Below are 25254 nucleotides of genomic sequence, written 5' to 3'. Positions count from 1 at the left end.
TTCCTTCAATGTCCTAATTTTTTAAAATTTGATTTTATATATTTGTTAATGGTAAACTCCCTTGGTTTGGCCTTAATTAGCCATGTGTTAATGCTAAATGGTTATTAGAAAAACTTTTCTAACTGCATTAGCACGGCTGAAACCTGTTATCATTATCACTTGTGTAAACACTTTTGTAAAAACCTTCATTCTGCAAAAAACAAAACAAAATAAAACAATTGACATAGATTTCTTGAGAAATTTTGTTCATTTCTGAACCTAGAATTGAACTTTAGGAATGCCAGATAAAGAAAGGTTCAAGTTTCAATCAAAAACATGAAAATATTTGGGTGACCTTAACTTTTTGAAAAGTAGTGTATTAGTTATGATGACTGAAAGCACACAACATAAAGCCACAATGCATTTTCACTCTGCCAATGTAAATCATGGGGCTACTTTTTAGCACTCTAACTTGCTAAAGTTTGGGTTTAAAGGCTGTAGCGATGCGGTTGTGACTTTTTTTTATTTGTTAAAAAAAGTTCAACATTTTGTAATATTTTTAAAAAAGGCAATAATTTTATTAAAAAGGGTAGAAGAAAAAAATAATATATTTTAATTGGCTTATGTGAAGAGCTTTTGAGACTTAGTTCCATCGGATTTATTTTCTATGTTTGTTTACGATGAAGATTTACCTCAGAGGTTTTCCCCATCTGCCCGCAGAGATGCTGCCTGTCAGTCACGCTGTACTGGGAGGTTCAGAGGTAAGCGGATGGTGCTCTGGCGCGATGGAGACGCATAGGCTTTTGTGCTTCACTCCCATCAATCTGTTTTTCAAAAATTCGTTTGCTTGTCAACAAAATGGATGAGGTGGCGTTACTGATTAGGACTAAGAAAGATTTTGCGCATATTTGTGCCTTCTGTTTTACTGAAACGTGGCTTATTTCGGATTTACCGGACAGCGTTGTTCAAATGGCAGTATATCAGTTATTCAAAGCGGACTGTAACAGTGGACTTTGTGGCAAATGTTTTTCTTCTGCTAATTTAGATATTCTTGTCATTCATTGCATGCCATTCTGCCTACCATGGGAATTCTATTCAATATTTCTGGTTGATATTTGCATTCCTCCTGGTGTAAATGCTAAATCGGCAGAACGGTTGCTAGCTGATAACATTCATCGTTTGGAAAATACATTTCCTAGTTACTGTTATTTTGGGGCATTTTAAACACAGCAACATGAACTATGAAATTTGATCTGCCCTGATACTACCACATGTGAGGGAAAACACTTGATCACTTTTACACCAATGTTAAAAGGGCATTTCACCAGTTCTGACCACGACATGATTAGATAGATCTTTATTGTCATTGTCACTTTTACAAAGGAACAATGAAAAAGGTGCAGTCGACACAGTGTAAGGCATAAGAACTAAAAAGACAAGAAGAGAGAAAATAATAACAAACTGAATAGTAATAAAAGTACTTTAAAAAAAATATACAAATTGCACTTGTTATATATACAAATTGCACTTGTTGACTTAAGGTCTATATTGCACATTGGGAGAATGATATGGAGCAGTTTTATTCTGAGTTCAGGGCCATGATTGCTTTTGGATAAAAGCTGTTTTTAAGGCGGTTTGTCCTGGTTTTCATTGCTCTGTATCTCTTGCCCGATGGCAAAAGCTGGAAGAGGCAATGACCAGGATGTGATGAATCCTGTGAAATGTCTATTGCTTTTTTGCGGCATCGGGAGGTATAGATTTGTTCCAGAGTGGGGAGAGTATAATGATTTGTTCTCTCTGCTGTCCTGACGACCCTGTGGAGCACTTTCCTTTCTGAGGAAGTGCAGCTACCATACCACACACACAGTCCGCATGTAAGCACACTCTCAATGGAACAGTGATTAAAGGCAAGGAGCAGATTTTTGGGGAGATGGTTCTTTCTGAGGATTCTCAGAAAATACAGTCTCTGCTACGCCTTCTTCAGCAGCTCCTTGGTGTTGGCGCTCCATGTCAGGTCATCCTCCAGCTCAATGCCCAGAAACCTGAACACTCTGACCGTCGCTTATTCCCAGCTGTAAACGGAAACTGGAACAGTCAAAGCCCACCAGGATTATTAGCCACAGGTGGACTCCTGAGGCTGTTGGAAGGCTGTGGGACTGTTTAAGCTCCTTGGATTAGAAAACCATGTAAGGCTGGTGTAGCAGCATAGATGAACATGCTGACATTGTAACATCTTATATCTCCTTCTGTGAAGATGTGCGTTTCCCTAAGAAGATCATTGAGATACAATAATGACGAGCCATGGTTCAGCAAGCAGCTGATGGTTGTCAGAGCTGCTTAGGACCAGGCATACAAGTCTCAGGACAGGGACAAAATCGATCTACAAGATGGCAGTTTAATAAAGCTTTGAGAGCTGCAAAAGCCACTTACAAAGATCAACTAGAGAGAGACTTTAGCAGTAACAGCCAAGCAGTATGGAGTTTTCTCTGATAAAGCTTACAGATTATATGCAGAAGTGCTTCCAAGCCTTGTCCTCCCCCATTTTGGCCAAACAGCTAAATGAGTTTTATTGCCGATTTGACAAGGACATGAGCCCTTGCTTGGACCCTGATCCACTGTCTTTTATATCAACAGTCTCCCTCTCACATCTATTTCAGTGCCACCATCCCCCTTTCATTGAAGTTTGATTTACCTTCTTCAGTTTCCCTTCCCCCTCAGTCACTTCTCTTCAATCCACCCTATACTTTCTGTGAAGCCGGAGGAGGTACAAAAACTTTATGGGAAACAGAATGTTAGGAAAACGGCTGTCCCTGATGCGGTCTCACCTGGTACTCCTTAGACATTGTGCAGATCAGTTACCACCTCCTTTTACTGACACATTCAACACTTCCCTGCAGCTGGGCAAAGTTCCGGACTGCTTTTAAAGTAGCCACTATCATTTCAGTTCCCAAGAAGGATACAATCTCTGAACTTAATGACTATAGGCCAGTTGCTTTGACCTCTGTGGTTATGTAAGTATTAGAATGTCTTATGCAGTCTTAGTTCGCATATAGGACAAATTGCTTAGTGGAGGGAGCAATTAATTTATATCTCCACTAAATTCGTCAGCACCTGGACTTGCCTAACACCTACTGTATGTGAGGGTCTTGTTTGTGGATTTTTGCTCAGCTTTCAATGCCATTGTTCCAGAGTAGCTTCAGAGTAAACTAATCCAGTTAGGAGTACCCTGTGGTGTTTGTCAGTGGATTACGAGTTTCTTGACAGTTAGGAAGCAGAATTTAAGACTGGGCTTCCATCTTTCAAATCCAATGTCAGTTAGCATAGGCTCCTCCCCCCCGGCCGTGTTCTTTCACCCTTCCTGTATTTACTTTATACAAATGATTGTAGATCCATAGACAAATCTGTAAAAATCCTAATAAATGGAAGTGACACAACCATAGTGAGTCTTTTTTTCCAATAATGACGTTTCTTCCTATAGAAGAGAGATGGGCCATCTTGTGGAATGGTGTTCTTATAACAACTTGGAGCTCAGTGCTATTAAGACAGTGGAAATGAGAATTGGTTTCTGTTTGTCCAACTTTGCAAATTAATGGCCAGACTGTGCCTGTGGTTTAGATGTTCAAATTCCTGGGGACTACTTTTACTAATACATTAAAACTGGACAGTTACCTCCATCGTCAAGAAAGCCAGGTAGAGATTGTTCTACCTTCACCAGCTTAAGAAGCTTAGCATATCAAGGTGGATATTGTTACATTTTTACTCCGCTGTTGTTGAGAGTATTGTGACCATCTCTATTACCGTTTGGTTTCCTTCTACCTCCTCTCTTTTTAAGACTAAGTGGGTGATTTATTCAGCTGAGAAAATCATTGGCAGTTGTCTCCCAGCATTAAAATATCTGTTCGATGCCAGAGTGAAAAAGAGAGCAACAAAGTTTGCAGCTGACCCCACCCATTTGTTTATTAAGTTGCCATCACAGAGTAGGTACAGGTCTATCGAGACCCATACAATATGCAATCTCCGCAGCTTCTTTCCTCAAAGTATTCAGATCCTAAATAAACTTACATAGTTACTCCTTTGTTTTTGCAACAAATAAATGGTTACTGTGCTATTTGTGTATACATAAATACTTCATATTTGCTCAAATTGTACTATTTGAATCTATTGTTTTGTATCGTTTTTCTCATTAGTGAGTTAACTTATTGAAGTTCATAAATGTTTTCTTAAAGAAATTGTATTTGGGTAGTGGTTGCATAGTGTAAGGTTAATGATGGGCTGTAATTTTGCTGTTTTGTGTTGGTAATATCTTGTATTTCATGTTTTCAGTGAACTAAAGTCAATTCTGGTATGTTGTACACGCTAGTAATAAAGTGATTCTGATCTCTGCTGCAATTGGAAATTTTAACATATTATATTTCAATTTAAATTTGTCTCTTTTGGTGCATTTTTATTGAATCTGTCTCCAGTAACCGAATAATTGCCTCCATCTTTACAGCCCTGAATTTGCCTAGAATCAAGCATTTTCTCTGCTAAAGTGAGACACAGGGTGATGCCAGAGCACATGCAAAGCTGTGTGTCTGTACCCGTTAGTACAGCTGTTTTCTGCATGAGGTGTTCTTATTTATCACTCTGTCTGACTGCTGGTAAACCTTTGGAATTGAAATTGTGGTGGTTTGCTAGAACTGTATTATAGAAGCGGACGGATTGCAGTGTTCAGATCTCATGCGTCTCATTGGCTTTCAAAGCATCACCTTAGATCACTAAGGTAAAGTGTGTTTTTTAAGATTGTGGAGAAATGTATAGTACGATTTTTGCACTGGTTTTTACTAAGCTGCATTTTTAGCAGGCAAAATATTTGGTGTATTGAAGACAACTGTATGTATTCGAAAGAATCTCCTCAAATCCATTGCAACCAAGTTGAGATCTGACACTGGAGGAAAAGAGCAAATGATGGAATGAATGAAAAGCTGCTGGCCCAACACCCTCAATTTGTCACTTTCTGTGTCTTCAATGGTGCAATGTATGCAAATTAGGTGTATCTTATTTATCAAAGGTGTAGTAATGCAGCTTTTTTTTTGTCTAATATGAAAAAATGTTTTTCGAATATTATAAGTAATTTATTTGGATGGGGTGATTGTTTTGCAAGCTTCCAATCTATGGGTAATAACAAAATCATTCTTTCAATAATGTTAAATGGGTGAGCCAATGGTTAGTTATACCGTCCATCACCAATTGACTGGACATATTGTTGATGTAAATAAAAATTGTTGATTGGGTCCAAAAACTTTTTTGCGGCACACAAGAAACTTGTCAGGCACTCATGTTTGCAGTAGGAGGTACGTGAGATTGCTGTGCTTAGCTACAAGTGGTTTAGCAAGTGTACACTGTTTGTTGAGGGTGGCAGCCTGATCAGTGTGTCACAAACAAAGTTTGAATGGAAAAAGCGTACATAATGGTATGTAGTCAGATTCTAGTGCCACCCAAGGACAGTAGTGGTCGGGGTGGTGCTGTTTGTTCTTGCGGGCAGTGCTTGAATTGGGCCAGTACCAACAGCGCTTGAATCAGCAGTCCCTTCAATATCATATATACATGCACAGACCTACAAGGGGGAGCCCCCACCCTATTGTCTATAAGTAATAACTTAAGTGAGAGGAGGAAATGGGCACTGATTAAACAGATTACTACTACTAATTTGTTTCCACTTCAAACATTGCTGGTGGGTATATATGAATGTAAATGTACTGTGTACTTGAGATAATAAATATGAACTATTGCACCATATATCAAAGCAGTTTTTTTTTTTTTTTTTTTAATTATAAAACCAGTGCTGTTGCTCATGTACATCATACATTTTAAACCTGCAATAGCAATCAATGCTCATTGTTTTGCGCATTTTATGGCATTTTGTTTGCACGAGTGATAAGAAAAGGCGAAATATGCGCTATAGCCAAGGCACTATAAAATACAACAAAAGTACTTTTTTGTTCTATAATGCATGATGAATCACTTTTTTCTTTTCAGAATATGGTAGGAAGATATCAACTGAGGATGGCATATTTAACAGAGTAAAAGTAACTAGTAACTTCTAGTTTCTTAAAAAGAAAAATTCTAATTTTCTGTTGATCGACATTTATTCAGATTCGTTTTATGATGAGGCAGGTCTAACTTCATAGAGTTTTGTGCCAATATGGCATCATCTTTTGTTGTAATTTTAAAGGAACTTGGAATGATCCACCTTTGAATTTTTATAATAACATTACAGATTACCATTATATTTGCTGAGTTGCAAAATCTGTGAAACCACAAAACTCTTAAATACCAATATAAAACACCCATTACCGCCCCCCCAATAAAATATTTTTTTTATTAGTGGTATGGAGTGTCTGCTGACCTACTTACTGACAAAAACTGGGTTTGAAGGATAAATGGTCACCAAGATGCATCTATACTTGTCTATTACCAAAAAAGGATCATGCGGCATGGCACAAGCAGCAGCAGCAGCAAGCCAGCTGATCGAGCATAGAGGAGGTAAAAAAAAAAAATGTATTTGTTTCCCATTGTATCACCGTTTAAGAGGGTTTCGGAGGAGTTACCGCATCTCCTTAGCGTGTGTTCAGCCCCCCTCTTCACAACGGGAGAGGCAGAGACACGAAGTGGCTGAGGGAAGGGGGTGGGTGAGCGAAGCAAGCAGGGTGCAAAGCCTCCTAGTCAAAGTGAAAAGGATGACAGTATTCTGTTTAGGTGTGTGCTGTCAAAGAAAAGATTATGGCTGTGCACATGGGTATCAATATTACTAAACGAGAGTTTAATTTATGCACGGCGGACGCACCGAGGCGCATGCGCACAGCGACTCGGCGCCCCAGAGTCGAACCCAGCAGCTTCCCAGAGTCAGTAGGTGGCGCCCATCTATATTACTAAACGACAGTTTAATTTATGCGTGGCGGACGCACCGAGGCGCATGCGCACAGCGACTCGGCACCCCAGAGTCAAACCCAGCGGCTTCCCAGAGTCAGTAGGTGGCGCCCATCTATATTACTAAACGAGTTTAATTTATGCGTGCCGGACGCACCGAGGCGCATGCGCACAGCGACTCGGCGCCCCAGAGTCAAACCCAGCGGCTTCCCAGAGTCAGTAGGTGGCGCCCAGACAACACAACCTGTAAACTAAACTTGCTCTAATCCACTGTGCCAGCAGTCAGTGTGGCATATTTGGATCACATGACGGTAATTCAGTATTAAAAGTAAGTTAAATTATGATTCCTAACAGTAAACGACGTCTACCTAACGACACAGCCACAGAACAACAAAGACAAGACCGCATAGATAAAAACAATACACGGAGGCTCCTACAACGCGCTTCAGACACACCAGAAGCAAAGATGTCACAACTCTACAAACAGAAAGTGATTGCCATTCTTGGATTTGCGATTCTTTCGAGAATCGCAGGCTTGCTAGTTCAGTCAGAATAGAGCACATTCATCAAATCAGTGACTCAACAAGGTGTCAAGAATGTCCAGTAGTTTCTGTTGAGTAGCTTATAGTGAAAGCCCTCTCTGTTTCATGCCATGGATTGTCAGTTAAGAGTGAGATCTGAATTTGATGTCATACTCCTTGAACCATTACAGGGCTTCCAGAAAATAAATGTCTTTTAGTGGCTTAGTCAGTAACATGACCTAAATATTATTGAACATCTTTGGGAAACCACTGTGAGTTAACATTCTCACACATACTTGGGCAAAACTGAGCATGGTGCTTTGATTGAGTAGTGTAAAAATGTTAGATCATAATTCCTAGATTAACTTTTAAAGGTGAATAAAAAGTTAATCTATTGCCTGGTTCTATGTTGTTAATTTAATCATAGATTTGATGAAATAGCAGCTCATTTCTGTGTGGCTCGGAATTTCAATCTTTAACCACCAAATGGAGTATTTGATTCTTTGTTTTACTTTCCTATTCCAAAATAAGGTCCAACTTTATAATAATAATTCATTATATTTACTTATGGTTTGCACCAAAAGCTCCAAAAACAGTGTCTATCCATATTATTTATTTACAAATAAACTGTTCAGTACAATTTGAGAATGTCATTTTAAACTTCAAGGCAGAAGTAAAATAACCCTTCAAGCAACATTTACAAAAATCATGTTCCTTATCTTGGTACAAAAATAGTGTGCAGGGTAAAACTCAGAGGATTACAGAACAGTACAATTCCACATAGCTGGACCAGAACACCCACTGGTCAGATACAGGAGTAGTACACAGTAGTTACTGCAATCACTATTGGTGAAAACCTGCGTTCATGAATACCACTGCAACTCTTTATTTATTTGAAAAAAAAACTAGCTCTGTTATCTGCTGGAAAGTTGCATTTAAATATTCCATGAATAATGAAAATAATTTCCCAGAAACTCTTCTCCAGCTAGACATTAAACCCATCAGCTGAAAACATGAACTGGGAACAAAAGCGACTGAAGGAATGTTTTAAGTACATACTTCAAATTCAAAATTACTTGGTCACATACTTAATGCACTGCTTGAACTGTAAGCCTTTGTATCTGTAAAAATTAGATTTTATTTTTTTCTGGTTTTCTTACTCTACTTTTAGCCTTTGGTGGACTGTTTTCTTCAGACTCACACTTTTCATCGTCTTACTCTTTTTTGTTCGTTCACTTTCTCTTAGTTTGCCCTACTTATTGTGGACAGCTCTTTTAACTGGATTTGGAGGAGACTCCATTTCCTCCTCTCCTTTTTCCTCTTCTTTCCGCTTCTTCTACTACCTCATCAAAAGAGAAATCATCTTCCAGTTAGACATGCTGCCCACTAATATAGACTAGACACGGAACACTTTTAAGCTTAAATGCACAAGTGGTGGTAGTTCAATTCCAGACAGGGTCACCATGGGCATCACCAAAGGTTTTAAAGTTATAAAAGGAACAGGGTTCTTGTCTCCTATTTCTTCTTTTCAATTTTTTCAACAACATTGAATTAAGCTTTTGCATCTGTACCCAAGTACACCATTCTGAAAGCCAGCTATTCCAGGGCATATTTATACACAAAATCACTCAGTCATACTGGATCACTGATGAAACCAGAGGCATATCTATAGGCATATGAGAACAAACTAGGATCCGTTCAGATATGGCTGTGTAGAATAGAATGCAAATTCCTTCCTAAGGTATCTTTCTGTATCACCGTTTACCACATAAAATGTATGTACAAAAATGATTGTCTAAACTAGTATTGTAAAGTAGCCTGAGGTTTTTAGGTTTGAGTATTTGATTATATAAAGAACTACATGGAATATTTTTTATTTAATTAAAGGAAAAATTTGGTATTTTTCTAGTTAATTTTTTCTTCACAAGCATGGTATATATGCATTTAGCATGTGAAATTTGTGTTCTAAAGTTAAGCATTTTCTATAAATTAAAAAAAAAATGTCTTTCCTTGTGCTTTATGATAGGACCAAGTGGCACCATTGGAAAATAAAAGCCTAAAAGCTTACCTTCTATATAAGAAAACATGCCTCCAGAGTTTCCAGTGCAAGTTTGTGACAGTAATAGGGATCTGGAAATAATCATTTAATAATCCTGGTACTGTTTTTCTAGTGGTAAGGATACATTTTCTGTTTGCTTGTGTGAGTTCTCACATAAATACGGAAGAAAATCCAAATAAAACCAACCACATGGAATGAAAAGTTTACTGTGATGTGGTCTTTTGAGGGTAAACCATGTCCGTGTGTGGGTGGGGGTTGGTCTTGGGCATGGTTGATGAAATGTCTTTGGTAAGTTTTTAAGCTTTTAAGTTTTTCGGTCATGCCCCATTAGCCTCCATTGTAAAACGCCAGTGAGGACAAGATATTTTTTAAATTATTGAAAACAATTTCAAGTTGCAAGTGCTTTTTTATCATGTTTGTGAAGAAATTACTTTGACTTGAAAAATACCAAACTTATCATTTAATGCACTAGGAATCTGATATGTCATAAAAAGCAGTGAAGAGTTTATTTAATATAACCCTATGGATGTATTACATGCATAATCTAATTATTACCATAATGTTTTTAATGAACAAATGAGGCTACTGTATCTTCCATTTATAGTATATATATCTTTATGGGCACATGCATAGCAAATGTGTTTTATCTTAAGTTCAAGGTTTATACTTGACCATATATAACAAACTAATGCAAAAGAGAGCTGTTTTCTTAAAATGGACAACTTCAGCTTCTCACTGGAGCAGAAATTGTAAGTTGATTATATGTAATAGTTATTATGCAAAATATTAACAGTAAATCAAAATAGTTTCACATTTTATGAAGTTAATAAAAACAGAAAATAATGTGGAAATTAAATGCTATTTTTTTCCATTGCTAAGAAGTAGGACTTCCAGTAGTCTGTATAAACATTTTTCAAATTGTTTCCAGCAAATAGAATTAGTGGTAGTGTGTAAGAGGCATTGTTTCAAGAAACAACAGAATTAGATACTTGGATAATTTGGAATTGTGTTATCGTTTAAAAACTGGTTTCTGCTACATTTTGTTTTCAGAGTATGCTGTGAAGAGAATGCTGACTGACCTGCGAGATTCAGTGAGCATCTCCCCAATAGATGTTACTGCTATTGGTACAAGTTGAGCAATTTGGAATAAACTTTTTGTTATCCTGGATTTACAGTCAGGTATGTTATTCTTGTCTAGAACCAGTTGAAATGTGTTGCATATGTATTTTTTCAATCTTTTTATCATATAACTCTGAGACATAAGTAAACGTGTAATTTTGCATTTTGCAGAAAAAAAATTAATGTACACTGCCAAATTAAATGAGTACTTACTAGGAAATCAACTGATGATACTTAAAGTATATCTGTGAAAACAGTTTTAAAATAAAGCAGTATTTCCAGTTTTGTCCATGTATGTGTTAGAATGTTAACTCCCAAACTATACTTTTTCCACTGAAAGATCTTCAATGACATTTAGGCCACTGACTTTTATTTCTGACAGTGTACCTTGGGTCAACATGCTCTGTTGGAAGGCAACCTTTTTTTTTTTTTTTTTTTGTCTAATTTCTGTTTCCTGGCAGAGTCTTGCACGTTTTAATTTAGTATTTTCTGTATTGTGTACCATTATTATTTTTTTTTTAATCTGTCGTGACTGCTGTAGGTTATAGCTGCTACTACCAAAAAAGCATCCTCATTGCATGATATTACCACAGGTATTCAATATGATGGTGGGTGGTTGTGACAATGAGGCTCATTTTCCATGCTCCATCTTCCAGATTTGGAATCCCTGGAACCCAACACCGTTAAGTAATGTAACCGGATGAGCTGGTCTGTTGGGAACAAATCAAACTGAGCAAGGGGATGATGGAAAATGCAAAAGTGCTTTTATTAAAAACCAAAAACCAAACGGATCAAACCGTGTCCAACTATGGTGCAGTTGTCAAAAATGTTTCTATAAATAATCCATAAAAACAGGTAAAAAAATCCATGAGTTTAAAAGCAGGCTAAAATGAGACTTGAAACCTGCAACAGACATTGGGGGCACACCAGCCAAGCACACAGCTCAGTCCAGTCTCTCCAGCTCACCCAAGGCTTGCACAGCTGGAGAGACTTCGGCTGCCTCTGTCCTCACACTACCGACCTCCATCTTGGCTGTCTCCGCCAGCGTCTGCCAGACCACTCGGGGTCGGTTGTCCTCGTGTCTTTCTTCTCGCATATGTAGTCATCACTCAGATCCTTAGGGAGGACTCCACCTCGATCGGACCACTCTTCCACATCGTCAGTGGGCACGATCCGTACCTCGAGCGCCGATCCTTCGGTCTGACCCCAAGACCACTGACCACACTGACCTCTATTTCAGCTTGCTGGCTGGCTTGTACACTCTTTTCCCCAATGTCGCTGTCACTCTAGGCCTCTCTTTCATTCTCTCTCTTTTCTGTTTTTCCTATTGATCTCCTGTGCCAGCCTGTACTTATACGACTCCATGGGCACAGCAGCTCAATCATGCACCACAAGCAGCCAATTAAGCAATTGTGAGTGATCACACCCTCACATGTAGGTGCGAATTGCCCCAATTACCTCATCAACTCCCAGTGGCTGCACGATCGCACATACGGAGACTGACACGGCCAAATGGATTATTTTAAAACTGGCCTTTCATTTCGAGCTGCCATATCACAGTGGTGTGACATTTTTGATTTATGCCACACTTGTGGCTTAGCATTCAAGCAAAAATGTCTCATCAGATCATGATATTCTGTGGGTCGTGTTCTGAAAATACTTTGCAACCAATAATTTGAATGTTTGTTTTATTTTTGGTTAATTTTCAAATCCAGCATTTATTTTTAAACTCTCTTTCATATTGTTGATCCATGAGCATAAAATTTATTTGTACCCATTGACTTTTGTAACTCATTTAGAGTTATAACTAAACTTGTAGTAGTTTTTTTTAGGAACTGACTTTTTTGCTTAGCAGAACAGACATATCTAGTAGTGTGGCAGAAGTATAGTATTTTTTTTTATATTATTGCACAAAAGGAGTGTGCAGAGGTCTTAAGGATAATTTAATCTTCCTGAGGTATGTGCTTTCATATAATATGTTCTGGGACTGGCTTAAAATGTGTTCATTTATTTTTGAAGCTTTTCATTGAAAGAGACTACCAGAATATGACACCTTAGACCGTTTTTATCTGTACATATTACCTTAAATTGTTTGTCTTTTAAATAATTTAGGCATAAAAACCATGAGTACTTTAAAAACATGATTATTCCTGTTTTTCCTTCTTTGTAAACTGTAAAAAATTACATGGCACAAAAAGGTTTGTAGATTACTGAAGAAAAATGTCATCTATTTAAGTCCTTAAGTGGAGTGGGTTGTATTATATCTAATGCATTTTGTTTACCTTGATATAGATGATTATCAGAGATTGAAAATCTAGGTTTTGGGTAAAAATTGCATTATTTTTGAGCTAAAAGTATGGGTATGAGTATTGAGAATTATTGAAAAATTAAGTTGGTATGCCCTCTTATACAGTATTTATAACTAATAAAGAAAAATTCTTGATTTATTTTTTGTTTCCAGACTTAGGGCGTGAGAATGCCTGAGATGACAGAAAATCATACGCCAGCATCCAAGTCTCACAGGTATGACGCTATATACTGGATCAAAAAAGCTTGATTATCCTTTCTTGTCTTTCTCTGCATCTATTCTGGGGATTACTGAGCCCAAAAATTTATTTATTTTTAGGAATAAGGCATTCATTATTAAACTAACCACATTAATCTGAACTTGTTGGGCTGCAGTTACTGGTCATGTTGTTTTCAGTGCTTATGTAGTTAGTAAGAAAAATCATTGTTTGAATTGCTATTCAACATTAATTACTGTCTCTCTATCCATTATTCTTTTCTGGCAGTTAACCTCTGCTTAGGCAGTCCTCATGTAAATGGTATATTTCATAGTTAATTAAAAATCATTTTTCACCTTGCAATGTATAAAATATCTATCATATGCTTATGGTTAGATTAATTTTTAGGACCTCTGTGCCAAATGCCGTTTTGTAACACTACTGACATATTTCTGTACAATGCTGAACAATCTTAATTAATAAAGCTTGGGGTTATTGCATCTTTCCCAGTTTAAAGGAACTTATTTAAATGTTGACCAGGATGAGCATGAATGTGTGTGTACGTGTGGCATGGTGTTTTGTAGGTTTAATAGAAGCTCTACTCTAGGGGGGTAAATAAGAATATTCTGATGGTATATTATTAAAATTGTTACAAATTTTTCTGCTGAACAGTCATAAATGTTTTCAAATTCAGCTTTTCAAAGGCTTTAAAATAACAAAAAACTTAAATGTTATTTCTTTTTGCCTGGAAAACATGCATAGTTGATCTCAGATATAGACATAACTTTTGTTGTATTGACTTCAGACTCTCTCTTCACTCTGCACACTTTATTGCATTGTAGATTTAATTTTAAATAGATACATTTGTAATTTTTGCTCATCATTCCATCTTTTAGAAACCCACAGTTCACACTGAATGTCGGGGGTCTTGAAAGCTATGAAATCTATGAAAATCTATGAAACTATGGAGAGACATAGAGATGGGAGATCCTGTCAGAAGGATAATTTTTCACTGTATCACTCTGATGCTTATGGCAGAATAGCTAGAGAAAAGGCACTTTTGCATTAAAGGCATGACTGCCCATTTGGGCTCAGAGAACATGAGAAAAAAGATTTTGTGGTCAAGAATTAACTCTTTGGGCAGATCTCCGAGCACTATGTTTGGCAAAAATTGGGCACAGCTCATCACCTACCAAATAGCATCCCTGTAGTGAATCATGGTGGTAGCATCGTGCTATGAGAGTGCTTTTCAGCAACAGGAGCAGGGGAAATAGTCAGAATTGAAGATGAATGCAGTCAAAAATGGCCCTTGAAAAAAACTTGCTCCAGAGTGAACACATCCTAAGACTGGAGCGATGGTTCACCTTTCAGCATGAAAACGAGGCATACAGCCAACACAGTGCTGGTGTGACTTAAGTACAAGTCTGACTATCCTTGAGTGGCCTTGCCAATTAGCAGCCGAACCCGCATCGTCACATTTTGGTGGCAGCAGTGGGATGAGCTAGCAGTGGGGACAGAAGAGGAGACAGAGCAGCAAGCGGGATTGGTGTTTGGCTTTGCAAGAACCCACGGACCCAAGCCGGAGGAGGACATTTTTAAAGGACAGAGCTTTTTATGGACATTTATTTATTGATTGTTTTATTTTAGTTATTTTAATGTCCTAATTTTATGAAGGGAGGCTTGGGTTGGTTTTATTGTGGGGTTATTTTTAGTGCTTTTATTGTTTTAGTGTAGAGTGGCCAAGCTGTGGACCTGGGCTTCAGTTGCACAGGGTTGGCAGTGGCATGGAGCCTTCCCATGCAACTGGAGTCTTATGGGGGGTGGAATGTGGTATAGCGGGTCCACAGCTCTCGGCAAAGGCCAGTTTTTAAATACATAATCACCGCGCTCGCGGCTTAGCGAGGGGGCGTGATGGTTGTGGCTGCAGAAATTCTCAGGGCGATTTGCAATGTGGGCATTTCTCACCTAAGTGCACAGGTGAGAGACTGCCTGCATCCGTGATTGTTCCTGGGACTGCTAATTTGCCGCAGCTGCAATGCCCTCTCGACATATATAGAAGCGCGAGTCAGCTAGAGGGAGAAAATGAACAGAAAGGAGATGAACGGAAAGAGAAAAAGACAGAGGTTGCTGGAAGGAAGTGAGGAGAAAGCTGGTGTGAGAGAGAGCGAAGGAGATCAAGCGAACGAGTGAGAGCTGGCTCGAGTGCAGCTGGACTGTGGGCCCTAGCGAGGTGTTTATCTTACACCTAGGGCAGTTGATTGTAGTCGCTCCCGCTGAGCATTTTGAGAAGAGCGGGAGTGACTAGAGAGGGAGGTGACTCGCCGTGGAAGACAGCGGGAGTCGGGAGACTTGGGCAGATAATCTCCAGCGTGGGAGTCCTGGCCATTGGAGAGAAGCTAAGTCTCGGGTCTGGGATGAGTGCACGACCGAATCCAGGGATCGGGAGGCCTCCAGACCTGTGTGAATGAGTGAAAGAAGGTCAGCTGCAGGTAGAGTGGCTTCCCCTGCTGCAAAGCGTGAATAGGGAGAAGCAGGGGAGACACTAGTAAGACGGACACACCAGGCTTTGTGTTTAGAAGAGATTGCTTCCAACATTTTAACCTCATTGTCTTTTAAAGGATAATTATTTTTGTTCTATTTTATTGATTTTTTAACCTCCACATTTGTTTTATGGATTATTTATTTAATGACTCTTTTTGGGAAGCACATATTTATTTGTGGACACTTTGTTTTTGGATTATAAATAAAAGCACTTTTGTACCATCCCCTTGCTATGTTGTTGCTTCGCTGTCTAGCTCGTCGGTAACGTTACCGACGGTGTAGGGTTCAAGGGCTCCTGAACAGCAGATGGGAGCATGGAGTCGAACCCGCATCGTCACACCCCATTGAACATCTGTAGTAGATTGCAGATGCTTCCAATTCAATATACTTGAGCTTGATTGGATCTGCTAGGAAGAGTGGGATAAACTGTCCAAATCCAGAAGTGGAAAGCTTGTAGAGACTTGCCCAGGAAAACTCAAAGATGCAGTTGCTGCCAAAGAAGGTTCTACGAAGTGCCAAATTAAGGGTCTAATTCAGGACTAAGTGGGTTGGAAAATGACATGACATACTTATATGAATAAGATTTCAGTTTTTGATTTTTTTTAAATAAGTTTGCAAACCTTTCTGAAATAGTTTTCACATTGTCATTATGGGATTTTGGATGTAGATTGATGAGCAAAAATTGCAAATGTAGCACAGCAATGTTTGCAGAAACAGAATGGCTCTGTATACGTTCTGAATCCACTGTGTATAACATAGTAATGCTTCGTATAAACAAGTCTGTTGTCTTATTTACAGGAAAAAAAACAGAGAAACACACAATGCAGGTAAATGCATATTTCACTGATCTTTGTTTATCATGATTCTGCAGTATAGTTAATTTTTCCAGTGGTTTCACGTTTATTTTTTCTCCTTTTAATTACCATCCCAGATATGTGAATAATTTCAAACATACAGTATTAAAGTTAGTGGCAGGCAATGTGTGTAGTGTATTTTTCTTTTTTATTAACCAGTTGCTTCACTGATTAGGCCCTCTTGATATCAATGAGTTACTGATCCATCACAGAGCACACTGACACCTAGCCATTTTAGAGATGCTAGTTAAATGGGTCACTTGGGATGTGTCTATAAAACCAGAGTTCCTGTAGAAAATACACCCATTAATTTTTCCTAACCTGTGTATCCAAGGCAGGGTTGATATCCTTTTCTAAAATTTGAAAAACAAAGATAGTGATCAGACCTAGGATTTGTACCTAGTCTCTTGGGGCTTTTGGGTCATCTTTATTATCCACTGCACCATCATGTTACCCTATCATACAAAACAGCAATTTCCCCACATGTCCTTGACTACGGTATATAGCATTGTATCCCTGTTCACTGTTTGAGGACTACTGGTCTGTTTTTTCTTTGTTGATTTTATCTTGGTCAAAACTGCCCTCTTGTTTTCTCCTTCCAAGTATGTTCAATTTCCAGCCACAAACTCACAATGTCTAAGAACTGCTATTTTGTAAACACTGACTCTGAAGTTCCTAAACTGTGATACTTAATCCATATCCCCTACTCAGTGTGATATTTGGAATTTTTTATGTGCTTCCTGTCTGACATGAAAATGTTTGGAGTTTCAGTGCTGGCCTGATGAGCGCTGCTGTGAATATTTTCTGTCAGAAGTTTCTTCATTCTTTGCCCAACAAAAGCTCAGGAACCCTCCATCTACAGGAAACTTTTTTTTATTTCACCATTTGCTTCACCTTACCAGGGGTCAAACATAGAGTTCCCTGTACAAAAGTCCTATATTGTGTACATAAAGGACATTTAGTTTTTCTTACACTGTGTTTTATGACAGTGGAAATAGTGTGAGTTATTTAGTAATGAGGCGTGTATGTTGCTAATCCAAAATAACAGTGATTTTGCGTTTTGTTAATGTCATTCAAACAGCATAGGCATAAGATATTAAAGCTATACTCAATATTTCACATTGTGAAATTTTAGATATTCTCTTTAAATGTACCCCATCGCACTACATAGCCATATGTAATAATATCATTATGAAGTAAATTACAGTTACCTATATTTTAGCCTTTTGTGGTGATGGAAGCTATGAAACGTACTTTCTTTCAGGGGCCAAGCAGTAAAATCCTGGTTTTTGTTGCATTTATTATGGTTCTTTTCTTTATATGTTTGTTTTATTATTCCATCTTATGTAAATAATAACTTGCAGAAATTAAGTTTAAGCTTTTTACTGCATTAGCAGTTTTGTTATTTTGTATTATTTGTGTTCACTTTTTTAGAGCAATTTCACTAGAAAATGTGGGTTTATTTCTAAAACTTACTGACAATGCCAAAAGGAAAAGAATGTGTGGGGTCATGTCACTTGGTTGTCACACTTTATTGTCATGACTACGAAAAATGGTCTGTCTTTTCATCCATGGCAGAGGACACACTTTTTGTATTTACAGTTGTGTGCAAGACAGTGCTACAGTTTTTCTTTTCTATTCCTGTGTCATGCTAAGTTGGCAGAAGCATCAATGTAATTTATACAAAAAATATGACCCCAAGTAGCTTTTCTGAAAATTAAGAAATATTATTTTGATCTGTCTTCATGCTTTCAACATCAACATTATTTTAAATATATTGAAAAGAAATATTTCAGGACTGTTAGCTCTGTGTGATTAGATAATTTTTTATGAGTGCAAAGCTTTGAAGTTACCATTTTTAAAATGTCTTGTAACCTACAAGATTTCTTTTTAAAAAGCAAACACATTGCTTTTGCTTTAATATCTGCATTTTGTAAATTGCAGTTGAGAGACATCGAAAGAAGAAAATCAATGCAGGAATTACCCGCATTGGAGAACTCATTCCTTGCTCCCCAGCTTTAAAGCAGGTAATATAGTTCTACAACAAAATGTTTATTCAGACCAGCTTATTCAGTCTTACTTAAATTTACAAACTTATTTTTCAATTGGTATTAATATTATTTTTGTTATTTTGTGGTCCTATTAGTGAAATTTCCCAAATACACTTGGGTTGTACTTATATGAGCAATACAACATTTTACATGCTTAAAAAATTACCTGTTTAAAAAATATTAGAAAATTGTAGCTCTTTGAGCATGAGGAAGGCACTATATAAATAAAATGTATTATTATTATTATTTATCAGCTTCTCTCCAATAAAGCCAAGCAAGAAATTCTTAATTCCAAGTTCCATCAGGAGTGTCTAAGTCTGTTTGCCATCAGCAAAGTGGTATGTTTACACTGCATTAGACAGTGGTAAAATGGAGAGTGTGTAGCACTCATCTGAAGAAAGTGAGGTTTCTGCAACTTTTTTGGAACAATTCAATGCATTTCTACATTTGTTTGGAAGCTTGCTGCTTTACCTTTAGCGCCACTTTTTTTTCACTATTCCATTTACAGTTCTGTGTGTATTTTAAAATTGTCTTTGTTGTTTAAGTACTGTATGTCATGCAAAAATTAAGAATTGAATACAAAGTTGCATTCAGCTGTTGCTGCTTACTGACATTTTCTTTTACAGTGGGCAGGGATACTATCAGGTTTTTAATTGTCCTTATAATGCAAATTTTCTCTTACAAATAGGCATGAGCAAGCAAATTGCAGTAAATTCTTGGGATTGTACAGTATTTTGTGGTTTATGTCTGTGAATGAGACTGGTGTTTGTGTGTCATTCAATGTTTACCTAATTGATGAGCATAGTACGGACAATGATAAGTGTATATGTACCACCTCATGAGGCATTTGCAGATAAACACCAAAAGATATCAAAATTGAAGGCTCCTGTTTAATATTTAGAGTATTTGTGCTATTTCAAAGACTGAGAAAGAATTCTATTAATCAGTTTTAAATTGCATATTTTCTTTAAATTATTGACACCCCTACAAGAGTGGGTATAATGCTTAATGGCATAGGATATACACTAAAGTGAACTGTCTCTATTAGATTTTAAGTGTGAATTAAATTAATTATAATTATGAGTTACAACACTATTGCAGTTGAAGTTTTCCTTTCTTAATGAAATAAACACAATAATATATTCTGCTGCTGTCAATTTTTGTTTAACCTATGTCACATTTTAAACAATATGAGGTTTTGATTTTTTTTTTATTCTCTTTTAGAGCAAGAACATGATTTTGGACCAAGCTTTTAATTATATAACTTACTTAAAGAGACAAAATGATGAGCTCTTATTTAATGGGGGTAACAAGGAGCAAGGTAAGAACTAGGGTTGGTCAAGAACAAACCTGTGTAATTCCTGTCAGTATCATTACTCCGAGAAATGTAAACAAGCTTCTGAGGAGTGTAGTAACATCACAGAAAGAACTATGAGCAATTATGTTAAGGAATAATAAAGTAAACTTCACAGTCACAATAAAATGTGATTGGAGACTATACACTCGACATAGTAATATTTTTAAAATATTACTATGAAATATTAGTTACTTATGTACAAACAGTCTTTCAAACTAAAATTTGTATATTTCAGTTTACGCAACTACAAGTTTAAATTTCATGTGGTAAAGAATTGTATCAGTGATGCATGTTTCTGATTGAATTCTGGCATAGTTAGATCTTTAATAAATGATTATTTTTCACATAAAATTATCTACATAAATAATGCATCTAGTTATATTGCAAAAACTTTAAAAACATTTTAAGAAATGCTATCTTTATATATAATCTTCATTTGGATCTTGATCTTTGTCCGCGAATTCACTGCCTTGTGTGGTGTTCCTGCTGTGTTCAGTAGAGGGCAGTAGTGATGGAGGAGGAGAGGAAGTGAGGGGGAGGATCGTTGGATGAGGTTGGAGTGTGGTGATTAAAGAGGATTGAACTAAAGGAGACTACGTGCTGTTTGTACTGGCTGAATACACAACACCTTGGTTGTTACTTTTATTTACAAACACTGTCGATAGCACTCTTTGTGTTTAGATCTGGCGTCGACACCGTGCTTTGTGTTTAGATCTAGCGTCGACACCTGCTTCGTTGTCGAGACTGTGGTTTTTTCTGTTTCTATCAACCGTTGTTGGCAGCACTTCGTCCAAATCTAATGTTCACCCACTTCTTGGAGTCGGCAGTCAGAGTATATAAGTCGGGCACACTTCTGTGATTTTCCATCAGTTAGCATTTGGAGTTCAAGAAAGAAGCATTGCTTCTTCCTTACTCTTTGGATTGCCACAAAGCAACCTGCGAGATTGGAGAAAGGTTGAGAAGAGATCGTGACAGGAAACGACAGCATCATGAAAGACGGACTGTGAACGGAGAGAAGCAGAAATGCTCCTCCACCACCACATAATTACTATTCGGACAGTGATTCCGAGTAGGCCGTTCCTATCGAATCAATGTCCAAGGGTTTTGTTTTCTAATTTTGTTTCCCTTATAAAAAAATCATAATGCTGTGCGATGAAGGGCCCAGTTCACGACTGGCAGCCGCTTTTAAACAGGGAGCCCTTCACAGACAACTTTAACACGCGCATCGTAGTTGAGCGCACATTGCTAGTTAAGATTATATTTTTATGCTAATTATATTATTCATCCATTTCTTTTTATTTACTTTTTGTTAGTTTTATTTATATATTTATAGTAATGTGTTAACTGTAGATTGTGGCAATGATGAGGTGTTTTTTTTCTCCTGTAATTCATATTCATAGCCTGTCTTTTTGTTTTTTGTGTTGTCATTATTTACGCATTGTTTAAAACCTTTATTTTCACCTGCTTTTAAATGCATTTTGATTATAGGATACTTAGTAAGCATTTGGTTAAGCCATTATTCTTGAGCATATTTTTTGACTAGTTACGTACAACCTTTATTCTGGAGGGGACGTAATGTTTCATTTATAATCACGTGAGACGTTAGCATATTTTACAAGGGTCAGAACCACAGTTTCCATTGTACATATTTTCAAGGGGCATCTTATATTTCCTTTTTAAAATATTTTAATTCTTTAACATATTCTAAGTCGGTGTCCTCTGTTACAGTCCTGGGGCCTCATGTATAACGCCGTGCATAGAACTCACACTATAACATGGCATAAGCACAAAAGCAGGAATGTGTGTATGCACAGAAATATCCAAAGTAGGAATCTGTGCGTACGCAAACTTCCACATTCTTCCGCTACATAAATCCCGATCAGCGTGCACGCACCTTCTGTCCCACCCCAACTCCTCCCAGAATTACGCCTCTTTGAATATGCAAATCAATATAAATAGTCTTTAAGCTCAGCCTTCTGTGAAAAGACAATGGGAAAAGCACGGAGGAAAATATAAGAATTTCAGCGAATACCAAGTGGAGGCAAAGGAAAAATGTACTACTTGTTGGTTTTAACAGTGGTTTAATCAACAAAAGGAAGTTGATTGAGTAACATAGTGTCGGAGAAACTCGAAAGCTCAAGTTCACAAAGTCGCACAGTGCCAGAAATAAAAAAGAAGTTGTCGGATATCAAAGTCGCCGTGAAAAGGCGAGTTGTAGCCCACCGTCCGAGTGTCATATGAAAGCTTATTAGGGTACAGAGAAAAAAAATAAGCACAGAGTGGGGGGAAAAAAGCACGAAATGACAATTTTAATCTCGAAATTTCCACTTTAATCATGTAGTTTATAGTGTTCTACTTTAATGACAAAATAAACTTCATCTTAAAATCGTTTATTTTACTAGTTTCTCAAATCCCATTGTAACTAAAGTAGCACGTTAAATGCTTTGTTTTGTATTTGATCTTCTATGTGCTCAATGTGTGTGAATCACTACGTGCTTCCGTTCTTTCTCTTTCTCCAACAGGACACAGAATCCATTACATTCGTGATATTACAGCTCTCAGAATAATTAAAATACTGAGCTGTATACGTGATATTTTTTTCATGATGATAGGAATGAAAGCATGTTATTAAACATGGGAACACGGTGGCGCAGTGATTGTTCATGTCTCACGCAAGAGGCTTGATGCGCCATGCGCAACCTTCGATGAAATAATTTATTACAGAAGTACTGTCTCTTTCAAACGTACTAACCCCCAATTCCTGTCCTTACTTTTCTTTCTCCAAATACCCAATCGCCACACAATCAGCTCTGTAATAGATGTTAAGCCATGTGTAAGCTTAAAACGCTGATTCTTCAAAACTTTTAAGGAACATTGAAATATCTTTGTAGTACATGTTTAATTATTCTATCCATCTATCCTTCCAGTGTCACGTCAGCACCAGCAAGAATACAGCGCAAAGCAGGAACAATCCGTGAACTAGCTAGCGCTGCAGCACCGTGTCCTCACATATTTAATTATTAACAATACAGATTATTTAAATGAAGTTTAAGTTTTATCTGTATAATATAATCAACATATTTTGCTGCATTTCATCTTAAAAATGACTAGGGGGCTTCGCCCCCTGCTCGCTTCGCTCGCCAACTCCCGTGTTTGGTTTTCCGCATACCCACTTTTAAGATTTTGGAATTGTTTCTGTTTCATTAGTTTCACTTTTATTTCAGAACTTTTGTAAAAACAATATTTGTAATCTTGCGAGTCCCAATATGCTGAATCTTTTTAATGAGGTCAAGATAGGTTTGGAATCTCAGCACAGACAAAACGATCTACATCATCAGCAGTTAATAATTTTTTATTACAAAGTAACCAATAAATGCATGTGCGGTAAACTACATTTTTGAAATTCTCAAGATTCTTTATTTGTCACATGCATAGTTATACAGGACAACCAGCAGTGAAATGCATCCTGATCCGCATATCAAAAACTGTGCAAAGTTAGAAGAATATCAGATTAACAAAAAGTCATAGATTGAAAGATAACAGTATAGTAGAACATAATAAATAAGTAAAATTATATGAGTAAAGTAGAATTATGTGTTAAGGTGCAATGGTGTAGTGATTATTGTGCAAAACCAAAGTTAGACTGGTGCATAGTTGAAAGAGGCAGTTTGTTTGTTTGCGCTACTGCGATCTTTACTTTCTTTTTTTATATTTTCTAATTTTCCTACTTTCATATCCTTTAACTTTCTCCATGTGTATATTTTTTTTTTTTTTGGATCCTTTCTAATGTCACTGGTTTCATAGTCTCTAACCTGCTCTGCATGTGTTTAGCGCCATCGTTTGTAAACGTCTTTGTGAAGTTCTACTTTGTCTTTTACTCATTGTCTTTTAATTCTGAGCCGGATTGGACGTGCTTTTTTTTTCAATTCCACTTGTTCCGGGCAGATAATTACTTTCCTTATTTTCTTAATTTGCACCTCGATTATTCTTTTTTGCTCTTTTTTTCTCTCCAACGCATTTGAGTCTCTATTCTCCGTTCTGCTTTCTTCTTTGCTTAGATGTTGACATTTAATTTATAACGTACTCTCCTTATACGCTTTATTTGTGCTGAGAGCCCTGGATCTGTGTATGCTCAAATCAAATCCAAAGACTGAATGTTTTGCTGCCTATTGTCCTATTTGATAGCTTGTAAATAGGGTGCGTCTTGCAAGAATCTCATGTTCTACGTCATTGCGAGAAGGTCCTGGGTCTCTTTTCTCCGCCCTTTCTTCTTCATTTGGTCATCGACGTTTCATTTCTACCCTATTCATTTCATTTCTACCCTATTCATTTCTACCGTATTGACCTTATACACTTTATATGCACTGAGAGCCCTGGATCTGTGTGTGCTGCATGACTGCCTTTACACTACTGATTTGTTTTTTTTGATATTGCTTGTAAGTAGGGCGTGCAAGACTCTCGTTCTATGTTCCCGTGAGATGCACCGTGGCAGGTCTCTTTCGTCTCGCGGGTCTTTTAAATGTCTTGCGAGAAGGTCACGTATCGTAGACTTGCTTTTTGCTTTCCAGGACAGGATTTCTTTTTATAATAGAGAGATATCATCCTCATATGTAAATACGCGCTTTATAAAGTGGCGCGGGTTGTGCAATATTATAACTGTAGTGCAAGTTTACAGTGAGGTAATTGTACTTATAAGTAAACAGTTCTACAAGGTGCACTTGATTGAGTGCGTTTATAGTTCTTGGGATGAAACTGTTTCTGAACCGCGAGATCCGTACAGCAAAGGCTTTGAAGCGTTTTGCCATGTCTGAGGCAACGTTTGCTTGATGCTGTATACCGATAATTCTCTTTCCGATCAGCTGCTGCTGTGATTTCCCACTCGGATACAATGATATAAATACTCCGAGTGGTGCAGTGAGAGTAATATGGAAAAAGATGATCCGCTGTGGCAACCCTTTAACGGGAGCAGCTGAAAGAAGAAGAAGATGCAGTGAGAGTAACAACGCTAAAGCAGTTATGGTATTTGGAATACTATGGCTATTCCCTGGACCATTATATTGCTACAGGTTAATTACAATCAGATGCATTACACAAATAAACAATATGCAGTTAGTTTCAGTGTATTTATAAAGCCACGTCAGGAATGTGGATCTAAGAAAGAAAGGGTAACCACACAGGAACAGTAGCACTGCTTTGACGCTGGGTGCCGGCAGTCTGCAAAACTGAGCGGAGAACTTGCGTACGCCAGGGTATGAGGTATTGTGGAAATGTACGTGGCTTTACACCAAGTTTAGGTTTTATACATCGCGATTTGAGCATGGAAACGTTCGTACGCCAAGTTTAGGTTTTATACATCGCGA

General features: G+C 37.5%; 1 protein-coding gene across 1 annotated transcript in view; it reads left to right on the top strand.

Moving 5' to 3' along the window:
* Positions 1 to 25254, top strand: part of LOC114650676 (basic helix-loop-helix domain-containing protein USF3) — a 43573-nt gene that overhangs the window by 5774 nt on the left and 12545 nt on the right. The window contains exons 2-6 of the mRNA XM_028800461.2: positions 10521 to 10647; positions 13049 to 13110; positions 16431 to 16459; positions 18431 to 18513; positions 19762 to 19858. Coding sequence (XP_028656294.2) covers positions 13064 to 13110; positions 16431 to 16459; positions 18431 to 18513; positions 19762 to 19858 — 256 coding nt within the window. The 5' untranslated portion in view covers positions 10521 to 10647; positions 13049 to 13063. The remainder of the gene's footprint in view (positions 1 to 10520; positions 10648 to 13048; positions 13111 to 16430; positions 16460 to 18430; positions 18514 to 19761; positions 19859 to 25254) is intronic.

Source organism: Erpetoichthys calabaricus, chromosome 4 (assembly GCF_900747795.2).
Source record: "Erpetoichthys calabaricus chromosome 4, fErpCal1.3, whole genome shotgun sequence".
Lineage (NCBI taxonomy): Eukaryota > Metazoa > Chordata > Cladistia > Polypteriformes > Polypteridae > Erpetoichthys > Erpetoichthys calabaricus.
This window is presented reverse-complemented; position numbering and strand designations above follow the sequence as displayed.